Source organism: Anabrus simplex, chromosome 5 (assembly GCF_040414725.1).
Source record: "Anabrus simplex isolate iqAnaSimp1 chromosome 5, ASM4041472v1, whole genome shotgun sequence".
In the NCBI taxonomy this organism is placed as follows: Eukaryota; Metazoa; Arthropoda; class Insecta; order Orthoptera; family Tettigoniidae; genus Anabrus; species Anabrus simplex.
In genome coordinates this window covers 205,570,935-205,590,805 of record NC_090269.1, presented here as the reverse complement: position 1 = coordinate 205,590,805, position 19,871 = coordinate 205,570,935, and the positions used below count along the sequence as shown (strand labels likewise).

Sequence of the window (19,871 nt, the reverse complement as noted above, 5' to 3'; positions counted from 1 at the left end):
TTTAAAAACTGAATGATACTTAAGATCCGATTGAGCAAGAAAATGCATCAATAACTTCCCAAAGAAAAACTTTATATTACATGTGAAGTACAAAGTAAGCAGTAGAAGGTAAATTTCAACTGCATCATAAACATTCACCCTTTATGTTGACTACAAGGTGACATTACAGCTTTTAAAAAAAACTATCAGAAAGAAGAAAATGAAATCATTATAAATATATAAATTTTCCATTGTAAAAATTCGAAACTAAAAATCCCTAGTTAAAAACCACTATTTACTCACTTATAAACTTCAGGAAAGTCCTCAGGAAAAATAAGGCCAAGGCGAGATGCATACTCCGAACCAGGTGGCAGCGTTACTCCCTTCATCCCAACGACCAGCTTTTCAGCATCAGGGATAACCTCCAGCACTTCACAGCATACTGTGTCACCAATTCCATAGATGCGGTTAATGGACTTCTTATCAGCAGCGGGAATCCAATTTGAGAGGGGGCAAAAGGCCTAAAAACATAAGGAAATTCACTCCTATATGCAGAAGTACACAGAAAACTTACGTTGAAAGTCAGTTTGAGTCAGTACTGAATACTACAAATTAAATTTACATTTTAACGTAACTTTTACCTGCTTCAACACTAAAAGATTCAGCTATTTGCATATTTTCCTTATGCTACATTTCTCAAGAGCAATTCTGGCCAATCATCAGTTCAATATAGCCATTTATCAACAGGATAGATAGGTCCTCATCACAGTTAAAACAGGTTTTCAAAAACTTATCTTGTATTTTCCTCATACACACCTGTAATATTACACAGAGTAAATCAATACTATACAGACATAGAAAACAAGAGACCAACTTCAGATGAAATACTTTCGACGGCAATCAGAGAATTTTAACAGTATAAGTGTTGCAACAATAATAGTGTTATATTTGTTTCTGGTGGACATATAATTCCACCTGTAACCAATCAATGTTAACAAATGCAACCCACAATGAAAGAACTATACATATGTCAACATATTTATACTGAAGGCATACCCGGAAAAACAGCCTAACCCTCAAAATTAAAATATTTGAGTTAAGTGTTGCCATCTATCCCTGGATACAAAATGTATCGTTCATGATGTTGGACTATCCTTCAGTGATAATATTAGGTTAAATACAAAGGGCAAAAGTCCCTGTGTTTCTGGATTTGCTTTATCTATAATGTTAAGCTTTAGATTCTCAGTGTAACGATATATCATTACCCTCTTTTCTGGCAAAACCTCTCACAGTGATGATCTATTGATAACCTGAATTGATTCTGTATTTACAAACTAGATGTCATTAGCTACCAGGGAATACGTAAGAGGATTGTTCCAACTTGCATTTTACTCAATAGGAATCCCTGTTATCGTATATTTGCACACATATCCTTTGACTTGAAACACGTACTCACTTTCCCGGTTTGTTGATCATTGTGAACGGCGGCAACATCAAACTGATGCTCAGTATTCTACATGTTTATGCAACTTATCTGGTGATTTTCAGCAGCTTATTTGTTAGTTTCTTATATAACTCAATCTTTAAGTAATTTTAGCAAAGAGTGTAAGTGTAATATGTGCAGTTCAGCACAGTATCGAGAAGTTACAGGTGCACAAAACCTGTGCGAGATGGCAAAAGCAAAGTGTACATTTAACTGATGATGATATAATGGAATATCTAGACCTTAATTCAAGTGATGATGATAATCATTCATCCGAATCTAAAAGTGAGGATGGTGATGTGCAGAATGCTGCATCGCCTCATAGTAATGATGCACTAAAGGCGGAAACACAGTACACAAGAACCTCGTTTATCTGGCCCTCACTAATCAGGATCTCCAGTTTATCAGGATCGAAAATCATAATGATTTCTTTTTTACTTGTACAGTATTTCTTTTACGGGGTCGACTTTTGTTGAATGTCTTTCCGCCAAGGATAGTTAAGGAAAGAAATTGGAAGTAAGTCGGCCATGGTCTATCAAAGGTACCATCTCGGCATTCACCTGGAATTGAGAATGAGAAACCGTGGACTCTTCTGAGTTCCTTGACATATTTGCATGCATTCCCAGATGCTCGGACGTAGATGTGAACGATGTAAATGACTGGTTGCAAATGACTATAATTCAGGCAACGGTACAAAGACAGATGAACTAATTATTGCCTCTTGTTCCTCGGAAGGTAATGACGAGAGTGATGGTGAATTTGAAAATGAAACCGGCGCTCCATCAGAAGTAACAATGACTCGTGGAGATGCAACAATGCAGCTGGACACACTGATGGCCTATTTAGAATCCTACACTGAAAACATACCGGCAGAACTAATGTTAGTAAAACGTCTTCGTGATCGTGCTGCGCACAAACACTATACAAATGTAAAACAGAAAAGGCTCACACATTATTTTAGTGCATAAAACAGAGTCGTAAATGTAAGAAAAGTATTCTTATATTTTTTGTACAATTAAAAAAGTATTACTGTACAACTTATGTTAATAGATTATATAACATATACTGTATGTGTTTTTTAGTTTTCCCAGATTATCCAGATTTTCGATAATCCGTATCAGTTCCGGTCCCATTTAATCCAGAAAAACAAGGTTCTTGTGTACTGTCACCTCACGTGAGTTCACATGTATCATGTCGCAACCTAACCTGTCCAGAAAGCTGTGTTACACCTTTTCCACATTGCACAAAATGTAGTAATCACACTGCAGATCATTTCACAGCTGTTCACATCGGCTGACGTCACTGTGACATAGAATTTGATGACAGCACTCATGCAGAGTAAATTTTCTGTTCTAGCACATATCTGGTCATGTGGGGTGTGAATACAAGGAGTTCTTTTAGTAATATTAAAGAAATGTTAATTGAATTGGTACGGATGCACGAGACTCTCTGCAACATAGGGTAACTATTCTTCTTCATGTGCCATATTCTAGCAAAGGTTGGCGGTCAACATGGCGATCTTGAATTTGGATGCAGCGACACGGAACAGAGACATCGTGTCCAACCCATACCAGTGTACGAGGGTCTTCATCCATAAAAGTCGCCGCCTACCAGGACTCCTACGTCCTTCTATTCTTCCTTGTATAACAAGCTGCAGGATTCTGTACTTGTCCACATTATACGGCCGAAATATTCCAGCTTCCACCTTTTAATGATCAGCATGACTTCAGTCTTCTTTCCAAGTCGATCCAATACCTCAGAATTCCGGATTCTGTCTGTCCACGAAATGCGAAGCATCCGTCTGTACACTCACATTTCAAATATTTCCAGTCTTTTGCACAGGACTTGAGCAAATGTCCGGCCTTCCATAGGAACGTGGAAAAGATGTAGGCACGGACCAGACGGAGCCTTAGGTTTCGTTGTAGGTTGCGGTTGTTGAACAGTTTCTCCATCTGCAGGAAGATGCTTCTCGCATGTTCAATGCGGACCCGTATTTCATGGCTGCAGTCCCATTTCTGGTTGAGGTACCATCCTAGATACTGGTACTGGTGAACCCTAGTGATGAGTTCATTGGTGAGAGTGAGCTGCACGTGGACATCTTGCCATTTACTGACGACCATGAACTGGGTTTTTCTTAATGTTTATCTTCAATCCTCTGTTGTTGCAAGCAACATTCACTTAGTCTAATAATACTTGATGGTCTTCTGCATCGTCTGCCAGCAATACAGTGTCGTCAGCATAACGGAGGTTGTTTAGACATTCCCAATTGATAATGATGCCTATGGTAGATGGTTCTTCCAGAGCTTCTGCAAGGATAGCCTCTGAGTAAATGTTGAAGAGTAGAGGTGATAATACGCAGCCTTGTCGAACACCACGACGGATGTCTATTTCTTCTGACAGGTTTTCTCAATCTTGACTGCTGCTTTCTGACCCCAGTACAAGATGGCAATAATCCGAATATCTCAGTCGTCAAGTCCGATGTTCTGCAGAATTTCTATCAATTTACCGTGCTGGACTTTGTCAAATACCTTTTCGTAATTTATGAAACATAAATAGACATCCTTGTTCCAAGCAACGCTGGACAAGTACTTGAAACAGAAAAGTCCATCTCTAGTCCCAAGACCATTCCTAAATCCGAACTATGTTTCAGTTATCACTTCTTCACATTTAGCATGGATTCCGCAATTAATGATCTTCAAGAATATCTTTAGGATATAGCTCATCAGACTGATTGTTCTGTGCTCTTCGCATCATCTGACATTTGCCTTTTCGGGGAGAGTGATAAAAACTATAACTATAGAAACCAATAAATGTGGCATGAGGCATGGGGCGAAATAGGAAAAGAATTGAAGTTAACAGGTGACCATTAAAATGAAAAATGAAATAATTTTAATAAGCAGTCAGTGAAAACATACACCTACAATTCTGATGATAATAATAATAATAATAATAATAATAATAATAATAATAATAATAATAATAATAATAATACACTTATCCTAAGCATACCCTTACAGATAGCTTCTTAAAAGCTCCCTTTGTGGATCAGTGCTAGTGTCGGCCTCTGGATCCCAAGGTAGTGGGTTCAAACCTGGCAGAGGTAGTCAGATTTTGGAAGAGAGGAAGAAACTCCATTTGACACTCCATGTCATACGATGTCGATATCTGATGACAAATTTGGTGTTCACCCGACAATATTCATTAAAACAGCCATGAATGCCCAAGAGAGATGCGGTTTATTCTGTCATCTAGTAGGCCTAGAATAAAACGGAATGTCAAAATTGACGAGCAAGCAACCAGATGGTGTCAAACTAATGTGCTTGCACACGGTAGCTGAGGCCATACATGTTTTATTATTATTAGCTTCTCAAAATTGTGTATAATAATTCAAGAATTTCATCCTTGATGAGATTATGCAAGTAATTCTTCACTGTTCACATGAAGTACATTTGAATCAGTTATTTGAAAAAAAAACATATGTCCACTTTTTTTTTCCGTATGCATGTTTTCTCATATTCCTGTAGATGGAACGTAGATGCATTGATCCACGCGAAAAAATCAGTGTTATCAACTATTCCTTTCAGACCGGGCGAGTTGGCCATACAGTTAGAGGCGTGCGGCTGTGAGTTTGCATCCGGGAAATAGTGGGTTCGAATCCCACTGTCGGCAGCCCTGAAGATGGTTTTCCGTGGTTTCCCATTTTCACCCCAGGCAAATGCTGGGCTGTACCTTAATTAAGGCCACGGCCACTTCCAACTCCTAGACCTTTCCCATCCCATCGTCACCATAAGACCTATCTGTATCGGTGCGATGTAAAACCACTAGAAAAAAATCCTTTCATAAGAAACATAGCTAGAAAAGACAAAATCTCTTTCCAGATTTCTGTGTACAATGAATTTAAATATGATGCAGCACCTGAAATTCTAACAGTTGCCAAGTGGATCTCCAGCCTAACAGAATTGTCAGAAACATTTGCTTTGTCTAAGCCGACTGGACTTCATCCCACTTTACTGACACTACTCAACTTTCAACCCTACAATACAAAACTTCCCATTGGTATTAAAAATATCAACAACATAAGGAAATTGATACAGTATATTGATGATGAACATACGAGTTTCTACCATGACAATGTGAACAACTGGCTAACTACTGTACAGGCAGCACTGCAAGAAGCAGTATTCTGATCCTCTTACACAGAAGCCATTATTTTTTTATTGTTAATGTACAGTCATTGAGTACAAATATCAACAACATAAGGAAATTGATACAGTATATTGATGATGAACATACGAGTTTCTACCAGGACAATGTGAACAACTGGCTAACTACTGTACAGGAAGCACTGCAAGAAGCAGTATTCTGATCCTCTTACACAGAAGCTATTTTTTTTTTATTGTTAATGTACAGTCATTGAGTACAATCTACTGATTATGAAGTCAGTTCTCAAACAGGTAATTGATGAAAAATATAATCTTATAAAATGTAATGAACGGTATTACCTATTTTTTTAAATCAAAATTTATGTGCATTGTTTGGGTTCTTTTTGTAATGTTCTGATTTGTAAATGGTACAGGTTGATTGAGAAAAGACACTGTTATGATAAAATATAATTCAAAACAAAAAAAGACAGGGATGAAAAATGTGTATTTTCTAAGAAAATTCAATTCTCTTGGAAAATGGTATATCTTCAGAAAACAAAATATGATTTTTTTGCCTTTTAGGAATAGAATCTGAAATCCGTAACTTGCCATCAGACGAAGCATGAGCATGATGACAGTGTGTTTCCTATATTCACGCCACATGCAGTGACATCACCAACCTCCCTTACACGCTGACTCAGCTTAGCATGAATTCATGTGAGATAACAGTAGTGTTTTCCCACCTTAAAGGACTGCACGGTGAGTGTTTTGTGAAACAAGTGTACATACGTCAGTGATACATTTTTGTACCTTTCTCAAAATATCTTCAGATCTAAAAACAGTTCACAATAATTTTTAACATGCTAATACAGGATAACACCAGCATGCATGAGTTCATATGAGATGACAGTAATGTTTTGCCACCTTAAAGGACTGCATGGGGAGTGTTTTGTGAAACACAAGTGTACATGCGTCAGTGACACATTTTTGTACCTTTCTCAATATATCTTCAGATCTAAAAAACAGTTCACAATAATTTTTAACATGCTCATAGAGGATAACACGAGCATGCTACTTATTTCTACAGTTGGTACAAAAAGCCAGTAACTTAGTGAAATATTACTTGAAAAATTTCTTAATGATCAGAATTTCATTTTCAAATTTTTTTTTTTTTTCCTTGCATTTAAACCAGGTGGTATAGAGGCACAATTACCTTGAAGTGTTATAAATTTATTATCTTTCTGTAAAATTTCATGTCAATATCTTTATTTATTTATTATTTACATAGTTTACGCCCATATTGGAGCACTTAAATCAAACCCAAATACATTTATGTTAACAAAGAATTAACTGAAGATTTAGCTTGCATCATCTTCTTCCTTTCCCAAAACCTCTCCATGCTGGCTAAACTGGCTGCCCTTTCTTCATCAGATATGACATATTGTTTGTGTTGTACAGTTTATTAGATTTGTTTTAATTATTTTCTAAAATATGTGCATTTTGTAGTAAAAATAGGTGAACACAAGTGTACGTCAGTGTACATTTTTTAATATATCTTCAGAACTATGAGACATAACAGTAATAATATAACCAAACCAAACCCCATGGTGCAACAGCCCCGAAGGGCCATGACCTACCAAGCAACAGGTGCTCACCCCGAAGGCCTGCAGATTACGAGGTGCCGTGTGGTCAGCACGACGGATCCTCTCGGCCATTATTCTTGGCTTTCTAGACCGGAGCCACCATCTCACCATCAGATAGCTCTTCAATTGTAATCACGTAGGCTGAGTGGACCTCGAACCAGCCCTCAGGTGCAAGTAAAAATCCCTGACCTGGCCGGGAATCGAACCCGGAGCCTCCGGATAAGAAGCAAAGTAATAATATCTACTCTGCAAATAGAGGATAAAACCAGTATCCCTCCTTATGTCAACAGCTGGTACAGAAAGCCAGCAACTTTTGCCAAATTACTACAAAATTTTCTAATTAATCAAAATTTCATTTTTTATTTTTTCTCATATTTAAACCAGATGATACAGAGGCTCAGTTACCTTGCAGAGTTATAAAGTGATTTGTTATATTTGTTCCCCTCAAATTTAATGTTGATAGTTTCATTAGATTTGTTTCCATGATTTGCTCTTTTTAAATATGTACAGTTTGTAGTACAGATGGCTGACAGTTTTCACACAGTCACCACTAAAAGCTATGGAAGTAAAAGGGTTAAGAATGGGCTAAAGTACTGCTGCAATATACCTGATTTCTAGTGACGAGTAATGGAACTAGTACATAAGCATGGTACCCATGGTTCTAAATGTGAAAGATGATGATCATAACAATAATAATAATCGCATGGCCTCAGTACCATGTGCAACCATTTTAATTTGACACTATAAGGCTGCATACTCATCAATGGTGGTGGTGGTGGTGGTGTTCATTGTTTTAAGAGGAAGTACCGACCAAAGAAAGACTAGTTCCTTCCTTACCATGGCGGTGTTGGGTTTCTGAGGCCTAGGGAGTCTTCCATTTTCACACCCTTCGTGGCCCTTGAGTTGACTAAGGGATGTCAGATAGGATGGGTGAAAGTAGGGAGCCTGACACAAGTGGACGCAATGCCAGGACTCAGCTAAGGACCCCATGGTCGCCAACACACGCTCCGAAGTTACGAGCCCATGGGGCCCCTTTTAGTTGCCTCTTACAACAGACAGGGGATACTGTAGGTGTTATTCTACCACACCTACCCACAGGGGATAGCTCATCAATTATGTTCTGTTTTACACTAGGCCTGGAGAAGTCTCTACTTCAACCGTGATTCTGGCTAACAAATTGGGGAGAGATACATATATATAAGAGCTCAACAAGAGAGTTGTCTTAGCCTCTCTCACCCTAATTCTCAACAATTCTACCAACATGTGGTGCACCTGTTAAGCTGAGCAACTCAGTGGAAGGTTGGCTGATCAATCTCGGCGGGAAACTGGGTCAGCAAGCTGACAGGATGTGGAGGACAGTAGAAGGCAACAGGAAACCACAGTGAGATGGACTTCTTTGTGAAAGATTCTGGAGGTTAAAATTCCCCTCATTCGGATCTCCGGAAAGGATACAACAAGGTTTTTAAAGTATGGAGGGAAGGAGAAATAGAATTATTGTGGATAGGGGCGTGGAATGTTCTAATACTTTGCAGGAGGGAAATTAGAAAATGCTAAATGACGAGAAATAATTTGGATGGACTTGGAATGTGCGAAGTGAGGTGGGATGAATGTGGAGAACTAGAAAAGTGGTGACTTAGAGTGTACTATTCGGACGAAGATAAAAAAGGACTGTATTGCATTGGAATACTGACTAGGAAACGACTGAAGAACAAAGTTATGAAGGTTGAATATATCAATGGAAACATGGGAGTCAATTGGGGGGTTGGGGGCTAATAAAGAATTTTTACTTAAATCAGAGAGCAAAAGCAGAAGAGATGAGTGAAGATATTTAATTAGGGAGAGGTGTAAGACAAGGCTGCTGTTTATCACTGATACTATTCAACATCTCTCGGAAATAATCAATCAAAGTCTCCATGGAAAAGGTGGAGTTTATGTTGGGTGTCGGAGTAGAGTATATAAGATTTGCAGATGATATGGTTGTGATGGCAGAAAGCAACGGTGTAAGACGTTTAATGTTCCGCACGAAGCAATGCTGTTTATATTCGTCATCTATGGATTCTTACACCTTAGTCAGCGTTACTGGTTGTAGTAGGAAGTTGGTTGACCTTTTTGAGATAACCCTCGCGTTGAGTGGGCTCATGTTTATCTTAGCTGTTTTAGCGAGAAAATCTCAGCACTTCCTCGCGCATCAAGATAGTACTAGAGATTCCAGTGCAGTGCGTGTCGTTCTTACCGAGTGTAGTATAATGGCTTATAAAACAAAGTTTCTTACGGAAGATTAATTATTAGATATTGTTCACAATGATTATTCTGGTGATGAACTTATTCCTGAAATAGACTCAGATAGTGAAAATGAGAGTGACGAGGAAATTCAGATTCCCGAATCCGATAGGCCTATTGAGAAAAGTGAAGTGCCTGATACATATAATCCTAGTTATTGTCCACCCGTTCCATCATTTACAGGGATTTCAGGTATAAACGTTCAAATAGAAAATAAGCAGGATATTTTGAGTTACGTGAGTATTTTCATGAATGACGAATTTTATCAGTATGTGTGTGTGTGCGCAGACCAATCTATACGCGAGTCAAGTGATAAGTGTGGTGCCCCGGCCTTTCACAAAGAATTCGACCATGCAATCGTGAAAACCGATTAGTCCAAAATCCTGATATAAAAATGTACTGGACCGAAGCCCTGTTTTTCAGACTCCGATATTTTCTAATACGATGTTCTGAATATGCTTCCTTCATATTCTTTCATTTCTTCACTTCGGTGACAGTAATCATTATGCCGAAAATACAGATAGGCTGTATAGAATTAGACGTATTTTGAAGCCTGTGACACCAGATATCACACCCTAAATATTTACTAGAGGTAAGCACAAAATATCATTTTTCTAACATTTTAGGAGTAATTGTAAATTGTATTAAGTGATGCATGTTCAAAGGGCCGGGCTTGAAAATGGCTGGTCCAGGCATTCAAGTGTCCCGCTCAGAAGCAGGTACTGAACGTGTTAAGTGCGCTGTTAACTGTAACGAGTTTCCAGAAAATTAAATCCAGATTTACAAGCCCTGTTAATAAACAGTACAGTCATCGTCATGTTTAGCATCTCTCGTCCTCCAATAGATGTCTCTACGCAAATATTTTTAGGGTTATTTTGGTAATATCTAGTTACTCTTATCAGCAGAAGTTTTCTACAATGAAAAATGGCTGACAAATATGAACACAAGTCATCTCAATCAGTCTGATTCAACATGTAATAATCTCTCATAATATGAATTTATGTACGATCTAATAATGCAAAGATATATTTCCCCTTCTTACTCACAGTACGCAGACATCTTAAATTTCACCTTGATCGTTGTCGTCAGTAAAATTATAAAAATACACAGCAATTACCATACAAATCACTTTTCTCTGATCCAGAAGACAAAAATAATTACATAAATGAAAACGCGCAGCACACTTTGGAACCTATAATTCCGGGACTGATGATGTGATATTTATTTGTTCTCGCTGCAGCTGTTGCAGATTTTTTTAGTAGATAGCAAACAAACTGAGAACTCCTACTTAAAACAAGCATATATTCTTTTTCTCTTCAAGGATGCTGAACATGTACAGCAAGATTGCCGTTTCTTCAGTTTTTCTTCCGTATCTCGACACCGGGTCTTACGTGCAAAATCTTACTTATTCCTGCTCGTATAATTCTTCTTTGACATGTAATTCGACCCGATCAGATGCCACACCCTTTAAGAATTCCAATCCCATTTTTTCCGGGCTTTCGTGGTACAACTTGAAAAACACAAAAGCATCAAAACCGACACAGATAGGTTTTATGGCGATGATGGGAGAGGAAAGGCTTAGAAATGGGAAGGAAGCAGCTGTGGCCTTAATTAAGGTACAGCCTGGTGTGAAAATGGGGAAACATGGAAAATCATCTTCAGGGCTGCCGACAGTGGGGTTAGAACCCACTATCTCCCAGATGCAAGCTCACAGCTGCGCGCTCCTAACCGCGCGGCCAACTCGCCCGGTGACACAAATACTCCCGTAACTGCTGACGTGAAGTCCACTTGAGAATTTCAATCGAATGTAGTGAGCTAACCCTGATTCAGTGTGTGAAGTGTGTCGACACAGATAAGAAGGTAACAAACTACAGCTCCCTGCAAGATTTTTAATTAAATAAGTCCAGATGTCTTATGTGTATTGGGAGTCTATGAGACCTCACGTCACCGGTTAAAGGATATAATAATGTTAAAAAAGCAATGAAAAATCGATATTTATTATTCAGCAGGTTTATACCTAAGATATTTATTATTTAGTACAAATGTAAATACTCCATAATTTCAGATTGGGTGTTCACTAACTGTTTGTGGGACTTGTGACTCAAACCCTGACGATAGAGATCTTAACAGCCATTACATGCACACCGCTCTGACATGATTTGAAAGGAAGAAGAATATGATTGTAGAGCTGTAGACTCCTGCCACTTTTTCTTTTTCTTCCCCCCCTCCCCGGGGAACAATATGAACAAAATTTTATACTGCAGTGCCGATCAGTGTACATAATAACTTACATTAATTACGTAGTAACAACGATGAAAACCTCAGAACGTGGGCCGTATGGGTTTCTACCTCAATGTGTCAATAGAGGATACACAGATGACCTTACCAATGTGAAATGAACATGCATATTTGCAAGAAGGATTTTTCTGACAATCTTGGGAATAAGCAGTGGACGACTGTCTCGAGTAATTCTACAGGAAAAAACAAATGGTTCTCCTCAGCTACGATAACATGCCTTGGTTTAATAATTGTTTACTCATACTGTTAATGGAATGCATATTATCCCCTTAGCCCTGCAGCCCAATACAGGATCAGGGATAAGTGAGAATATATTTTACAGCTAAATATTTCAGTCAAAGAGCCCACAGTGGACTACTACCACACACTATACAGTTGAGCTGGCCATAGTGCCAGAATTGTAGCTCAGATCCCTGCTAACAGAACAAGAATGACCAAGGCCAACATAGCTCAATTGGGAGAACTTCCGACACAAAATCAGAAGATTGAGTGTTTGGTTTCTGCCAATGTCCAGATAGAAGTTTTTCCTCTGTACTCTCTCTTCAGCATATACCATACATACTTGGCATGACTTACAAAGCTGAAAGTCTTATTGCATATACAACATAGTCAAGAAAACTAAATATTCAAATACAGTATTGTTTATGGATGAATGCCCAGTGCACAATAATCCAGAATATACAAACAAGAATAAAGCCATTCATAATTTCACAAAAGCAAGAATCACAACTGTAAAAAAGTGAGTAAGATAATAGTAACAGCATCATGACTTGAAAGAAGAGGTTCAACCATTCAAGAATGAAATTATCAGCATAAGAAAGAGAAGGGCTATGAAAGGATCAGAAATAAAAGACACTGTAGATCTTGCAAACCTAATACTGTCATAGCCAGGAAGACAACAGGAGTTGGAAAAATGAGGTCAAATAGGAAAGATAAATGGGAAGATCCTGGTACAAGTAAGCAGAAGCTATGTTAAAGAGTCGATTAGGGATCCCATGGTAAAAACATACAGATTTTACCAACCACAATGCTATCAACAGTAGATTTAGTGCTACATCCTAAACCTAACCTTTCATCTTTCTACTTTCATGGCAGTTTATTGTATCTCGATTTGTGGTAAGAAAGTGCACATTCTAGGTGTTCATAAAAATACCAAAACTCTTTATAAGTGATCCCAGCAAGTATATTTTGAAAAACCTGTAACAATTATTAAAATTCATCAGCTAAAGTTCCAGACAAGTGACAAATACAGTAAAAAGAAATATTAAATCCAGACAGCCTAACAGTTATAAACAAACAGTATAAAATAAATATGAGTACCTTAGCACCCTTACAAATACCTTTCTATTACAATATAAGAATGAAGATTGCACTGTCAAGGAATTATTCAGAAGCCCATCCCAAACAAAAAGAAAACAACTTACAAAGGCACGATTTTTGCATGTTCAAAAGCACTATAAATCCATCAGTGCAATACTGGAGAACAGGCGGATTTCAAATTTTGAATTCAATAATCATTAAAGAAATTGAAGCCTACCTGTTACAGAACAGACTGCTTTCCATTTTGTATCATGTGTTTGAAGTATTTGCATCTTTTGAAGAAAATTATCTTTCCAGAGATTGCACACCATGGTAACCAACTTCTCCAAATAATAACTTCCTTGGCAAACACCTTTTCTTCTGATTCCCGTAAGTTTCATAAAAGGCATTGCGATGAAACCAATAATTACATACATATAGGTAGAATCTGGCTTTTTTATGTCTACTACTCTTCTCGATCATCTTTTATTTTTAGTACTATGGACATTCTTGAGTATGAATGAACAATGCACTGGAATGTTGAAGGAAATGTCAATTCCAAAATAGATATTAAATTCCTCTGAAACAACAGAAAAATAAAATCTACTCTCCTTATATTACTAGTTCCTGAACTTTCCCTCAGTTGATGACTCAAAAAAAGATCCAACATTCAAGTCTCTAAACATTTGCCATAAAAATATAAGTCATTCATATGCTAAAACAAGCCAGCTGAAACAGTGAAGTGATATGTTGTTAGAAACAAAGCCTAGAACTGTATACAATGTATAAAAGTTAATGACAGAATAATCAAGGAAAAAGACGAAACCAAGAAATAAAGCAGCATCACTCCTCACTAGAGATGGGAATTACATAACATGATAATGGATTCTATTCCATCACAGTAAGCTGCTCCAGAAATATTATGTTCCACTGGAGACCGTAATACAAAATTAACTGTCTCAGAGAAACCAAGCAAAGGGTAGGGAATTTGTGATTAGCTAACGGATATTAGGAAGCATAGCAGCTCGCTTTAACTGCGCACTCCTGCACAAGCACAAACAATAATTTTGTAACAGTTTACAGGCAGTACTGCCTGTTACAGATATCTTGAGTAATTTGTATTAGGCTTCCTAGCGGTAATACATACAGTAGCGTTGTTCCTCAAAATAGTTATGCATGGTCTTCCCACTTTGCATCTCATGTTTCACTCCGTGTTGTGGACAGTGAGCGAAACATCGAATACAATTTATGCGGACGAATACAGGGAAACAGTTCCTTGGAAATGTGTTTAAAGAAGGTACATAATAATAATAATAATAATAATAATAATAATAAAGATGATTTTTTTTAAATTATACCTGTTCATGTAGTTCTGATGCACATAGTACTCAAATATCACAACCTGAAAAAGCTATCACAAGTGCCATCATATGTTACCTGTCCCTGCTGAAACTTCATCAACAGCAACCTGTAGGGCAGTGCAGCAACATCTGCCATCATAATTTTTACCAGTATGAAAGAAAAGGAGTGACATACAGAAAAAGACGCTGGACAAGCCACTTACACAGCTGTTTGCCGCATATTCCCAACCTTCTTCTGTGGCACAAGATGAAGATCTTGGAACCTTCTATACTGGTTTTTACAGAGCGAGTTGGCTACACGGTTTGGTTCACGTAGTTGTTATATGTCTTTTCACGAGAGTTTAATACTGATGTAAACACGGTATGTCCACGCCTCCACCAAAGAAACAGTTGTAATTCACTGAGCGTGTAGTAGTGGCCTCCGCCCCATCAACGTCTCGTGTTCGGACGTACAGGACTGCACACCGATACGATAACAGTGCAAAGATCTGAACTTCTGAATAAATGACTAAACCTGGGTTCTATTTACTTAGTTTATTGAACACATTCAGGATGCACTGCCTATGGTTACTTCTGAGCGGTTTTCCACTTTTGTGCTTCACTACACACGAAGGTCCTACCTCTTGCCCCATTTCTCTCACTATGAATACTGACACTGACTGCCGCTGCAAGATGCAACACCTTATATCCACGCTGTACAGCTTGGGACTTTCTCTCACTACGAGAAGACTTCCTGTATTACACCACGCCTTGTGCCTTCATTTCTCGTTATTTAATCACTATTTTATATTTAAAAACATATTTATACCCGTATATATGACAACCATATTTGAATTTGATTACGTACTCTTCCAAACTCTCTAAATGTAATAAAATAAACTAAAATAAAATTAATGCCACGTACTACTTTTCTTCAAGCTCGCATACAGTCGAGTGAGTGCGACGGTTGCTTCTCCAATCAACTACATCCATGTCCACGTGCAAAGGCAACATGCTCCACCTATTTGTTTACATCACAATTAAACTCTTGTGAAAAAACATATAGCCTGTATTCGGGAGATGGTGGGTTCGAACCCACTGTCGGCAGCCCTGAAGATCGTTTTTGGTGGTGTCCCATTTTGACAACAAGCAAATGCTGGGGGCTGTTCCTCAGTATAGGCCATGGTCATTTCCATCCTAGTCCTGTCCTATCCTCTCTCATAGCCACCATAAGACCACTCTATGTTGATAACACGTAAAAAAATTCAAATAGCAACAGTAACAAAAACGGAATTACTGCATTAAACTCTGCTTACGTCTTGCCTGATAGAAAGATTATTTCCTCATCTCTTATTCCGGCAGCAACTGAAGTGTGTATGACACTCGTTTATCAACATATTTTATAATGCTGGGTCCCAGTATCTGATTAATTTGGAGGTCTAGGAATACACAGAGCTAGACAGCAGTCACGGTGCTTCTTTTATAAATGAAGATTTCGAAGTATTACTTACTAAAGTGCAGTTAGGGGCTACAAAAGACAACAGATATAGAGAATGTTCCTCTCGAAAGTTGACCTGCAACTTGTATTATGTTACTTTCATGTCCTAGTATTCCAACCTAATACTACAGTGTTACACAAATACCCAGGAACATGATATTGGGAAGTAACCATCTGTCCCATTCCTACTTGATCACATTTCTTTTTCAAGATATCTCAATACACAGTATATTTACAGTATAAGAGAACAGACAAAACAGGGAGAATTGATGCTCTGAATACTACAAATGATAACAATAAGAATAGTAACAATTGTAAAGCACTAATGATACCAAAACCATGAAAACTTTTAAGAGGTCATCATGAAAGTGACTATAAATGTTAACACTTTTCCCAGTAATACATCCAAATAACTACACTAACACATACAACGGGTAACAAACAACACAGGTTCATCAGTATAGCAAATGACACACAATAGAGATCGGGCCAGCTAGGAAGACATCTGGTAGCGCGTGCGCACTTTGGACTGTCTCGCGTAGCGTATCCCCTCCTAACAGAGCTCCTGCTACAAGGACAGTTCAGTGCATAAGTTTACACTCAGCTGCCGCGCTCTGCTTTCTAATTTCCCGTTAAGTAGTAACTGTGGTTAGTGGTGGTGTACGTTAGGCTTATCTGCGACACTATGGAAGGCTTACATAAAATCAGCTTCATGGTCCGTATCGCACTTCAATAGATTCACAATTAAGTATTTATTTATTTTCCACCTAGTCGATACAATGATTGCTTAAGGCAACTTTTAATGGTCAAAAGTGGTACATGTTTCGTATATTATCAACATCTTCAGCCACATAACACTGTTTAGATGAAAAATGTATAAAATTGACAAAGTAATGCTTTAGAGGAAGTGTCCTTAAAATTAACATAAACTGAAAGTCTTATTGCATATACAACATAGTCAAGAAAACTAAATATTCAAATACAGTATTGTTTATGGATGAATGCCCAGTGCACAATAATCCAGAATATACAAACAAGAATAAAGCCATTCATAATTTCACAAAAGCAAGAATCACAACTGTAAAAAGTGAGTAAGATAATAGTAAAAGCATCATGACTTGAAAGAAGAGGTTCAGCCATTCAAGAATGAAATTATCAGCATAAGAAAGAGAAGGGCTATGAAAGGATCAGAAATAAAAGACACTGTAGATCTTGCAAACCTAATACTGTCATAGCCAGGAAGACAACAGGAGTTGGAAAAATGAGGTCAAATAGGAAAGATAAATGGGAAGATCCTGGTACAAGTAAGCAGAAGCTATGTTAAAGAGTCGATTAGGGATCCCATGGTAAAAACATACAGGACACTTAAAAATGTTACGAAACATGTACCACTTTTGACCATTAAAAATTGCCTTAAGCAATCATTGTATCGACTAGGTGGAAAATAAATACTTAATTGTGAATCTATTGAAGTGCGATACGGACCATGAAGCTGATTTTATATAAAACTATGGAAGGCGTTAAAAGTAGCCTGCATCGTAAGGTGCTAAAGAGTCAGACTCATGCAGCAATCTTGAACGTTATAGACTTTATTGGAAAGGTAGGCAATGGAAGAAAAGTTTGTGATAGATTGTAAAAAAAAAAGTGCAGGAAAGAGTAGCAGCAGCTGTTGGAGTGTCAGAAAATTATTTGGTACGGATTAAGAGTGAAAAACGAAAGAATTAGGAAAACCTATGGATAGTCAAACAAAAACAGAATGCGCACAAAGAATATTACTGGATTGGACGACTTTGACGAAGGTGCCGTATGTCGTATTGTTAGCAAATTTAATTTAGATGAAAAATGTTTACCTACAGTTTCAAAAATTCGTGCAAAGTTAGGCAAAGACTTAAAGTTCAAAGGATCCATAACTAGTGTCAAGCGAATTCTTCGATCATTAGGATATCATCAGAAAAAAAACTAAGACTAACAAGCGCATCCTAATGGACAAACATGACATAAAATACAAAAGGTTTGTTTATTAAAAAAATGCCCAGTATCGGGCGGAGGATAGTTGTACATGTTGGCGGTGAAATGGGTTTCATCGAGAACTGTCTGCTAATCTGGAAGTCTGGCAGCAAGAGTGGCGACTACCACGATGACATGAACAGTGACTTTTTTTTAAGAGTATGAAAGATAACTTCCTCCTCGCAGTGTTCTCGTAATTGACTACGCGTCATATCACAACAAGGAAGTAGATCGTGCTCCAATCTCCAGCTCACGGAAAGTGACGATGATCTGCTGGCTAGTGAATAGGAACATTCCATGCCGTGAGACGATGTACAAACACGAGCTTTATGAGCTTATCAAACTGTACAAGCCGGCACACAAAACCTACATCCTAGATGAACTCATGGAACAGTACTGACACTCGGTAATTCGACTGCCCCCATATCACCCTGAATTAAACAGTATTGAAATAATGTGGGCAAAAGTGAAGAACTGGGTGGCTTCTCACGTCACCTTCACTATTGACGACGTAGAGAAACTCACTTGACAGAAATTCGTGTCAATATCCGCCGAAGACTGGAACATAAGGGATGGGGAACATTTTAAAGACATTATGGAGCCCTTTGCGATCCAGCTGGGAGCCGACGACACGTCATCCGGTGAGGACGACAGAAGTGATGACGGAGGACTCAGTGGAATTGAAGAGATGTAGTGGACATAATAAAACGAGAATGTGCTCATTTTGTGAATAATTATAGTGTCATTATTTTATTACTTATTACTTCTAGTGCCATTTAAGTTATCTTTGTATACATACGTTGTTACTCAGAATATGTAGACCCTTTATGGTGTTTCCTTTTATGAATTATATTTTGTTTCTGTACCTGAGAACAATTATATAATTATATATGTCATATCGTTAAGTCACATTTCTTATTTTACAAGAAAACATTGGCATTAAGGAGCTAGGGACAAACGATCATATAGTCTAACACTGCTTTCTCGCCTTAAAGCAAAAGTACTCATTATTATTATTATTATTATTATTTCTTTCTTAATCTGCTTACCCTCCAGGGTTTTTCCCTCGGACTCAGCGAGGGATCCCACCTCTACCGCCTCAAGGGCAGTGTCCTGTAGCGTGAGACATTGGGTCGGGGGATACAACTGGGGAGAATGACCAGTACCTCGCGCCTTGGTGGGGGATGGGAAGATTGGAAGGGATAGACAAGGAAGAGGGAAGGAAGCAGCTCTGACCTTAAGTTAGGTACCATCCCGGCATTTGCCTGGAGAAGTGGGAAACCACGGAAAACCACTTCCAGGATGGCTGGGGTGGGAATCGAACCCACCTCTACTCAATTGACCTCCAGGCTGAATGGACCCCGTTCCAGCCCTCGTACCACTTTTCAAATTTCGTGGCAGAGCCGGGAATCGAACTCGGGCCTCCAGGGGTGGCACCTAATCACGCTAACCACTACACCACAGAGGCGGACATTATTATTATTATTATTATTATTATTATTATTATTATTATTATTATTATTTCGTTTCACCCTCTTTGGGGTATGTTGAATCAATTCTTTCTCTGTGTGTTGTTCTTAGTGCCCAGTATTTCTTCATTCTTTTTGATCTTCGTTTCTTCTCGTCTTCCGAGATAATAGATGTGCCTTTTAATGTAGATTTGTTTTGGAACGTTATGTTTTCTTCTTTAGTTATTACTTTAACTGTTCGACCGAATAGTGATTTTTCTGTAATTATTAATTCTAACAAGTCTTTTTCAGTTTCTTTAAACCATTTCGGTTTTGTTTTGAATTACGGAAGAAGTCAAGATTTGTTCGGTTAATCATAGAGTTCATTCCGAGGAGAAGATGACCGTAAAAATTTATCTTCTTTCTTCGCATAGTATCTGAGAATTTTCAATTT

General features: G+C 38.1%; 1 protein-coding gene across 3 annotated transcripts in view; it reads right to left on the bottom strand.

The window, feature by feature from the left end:
* LOC136873919 (peptidyl-prolyl cis-trans isomerase 1) overlaps window positions 1-19,871 on the bottom strand; it is a 250,589-nt gene that overhangs the window by 156,778 nt on the left and 73,940 nt on the right. For all 3 annotated transcript variants that reach the window (XM_067147266.2, XM_067147268.2, XM_067147267.2), the window contains exon 6: window positions 283-500. In XM_067147266.2, coding sequence (XP_067003367.1) covers window positions 283-500 — 218 coding nt within the window. The remainder of the gene's footprint in view (window positions 1-282; window positions 501-19,871) is intronic.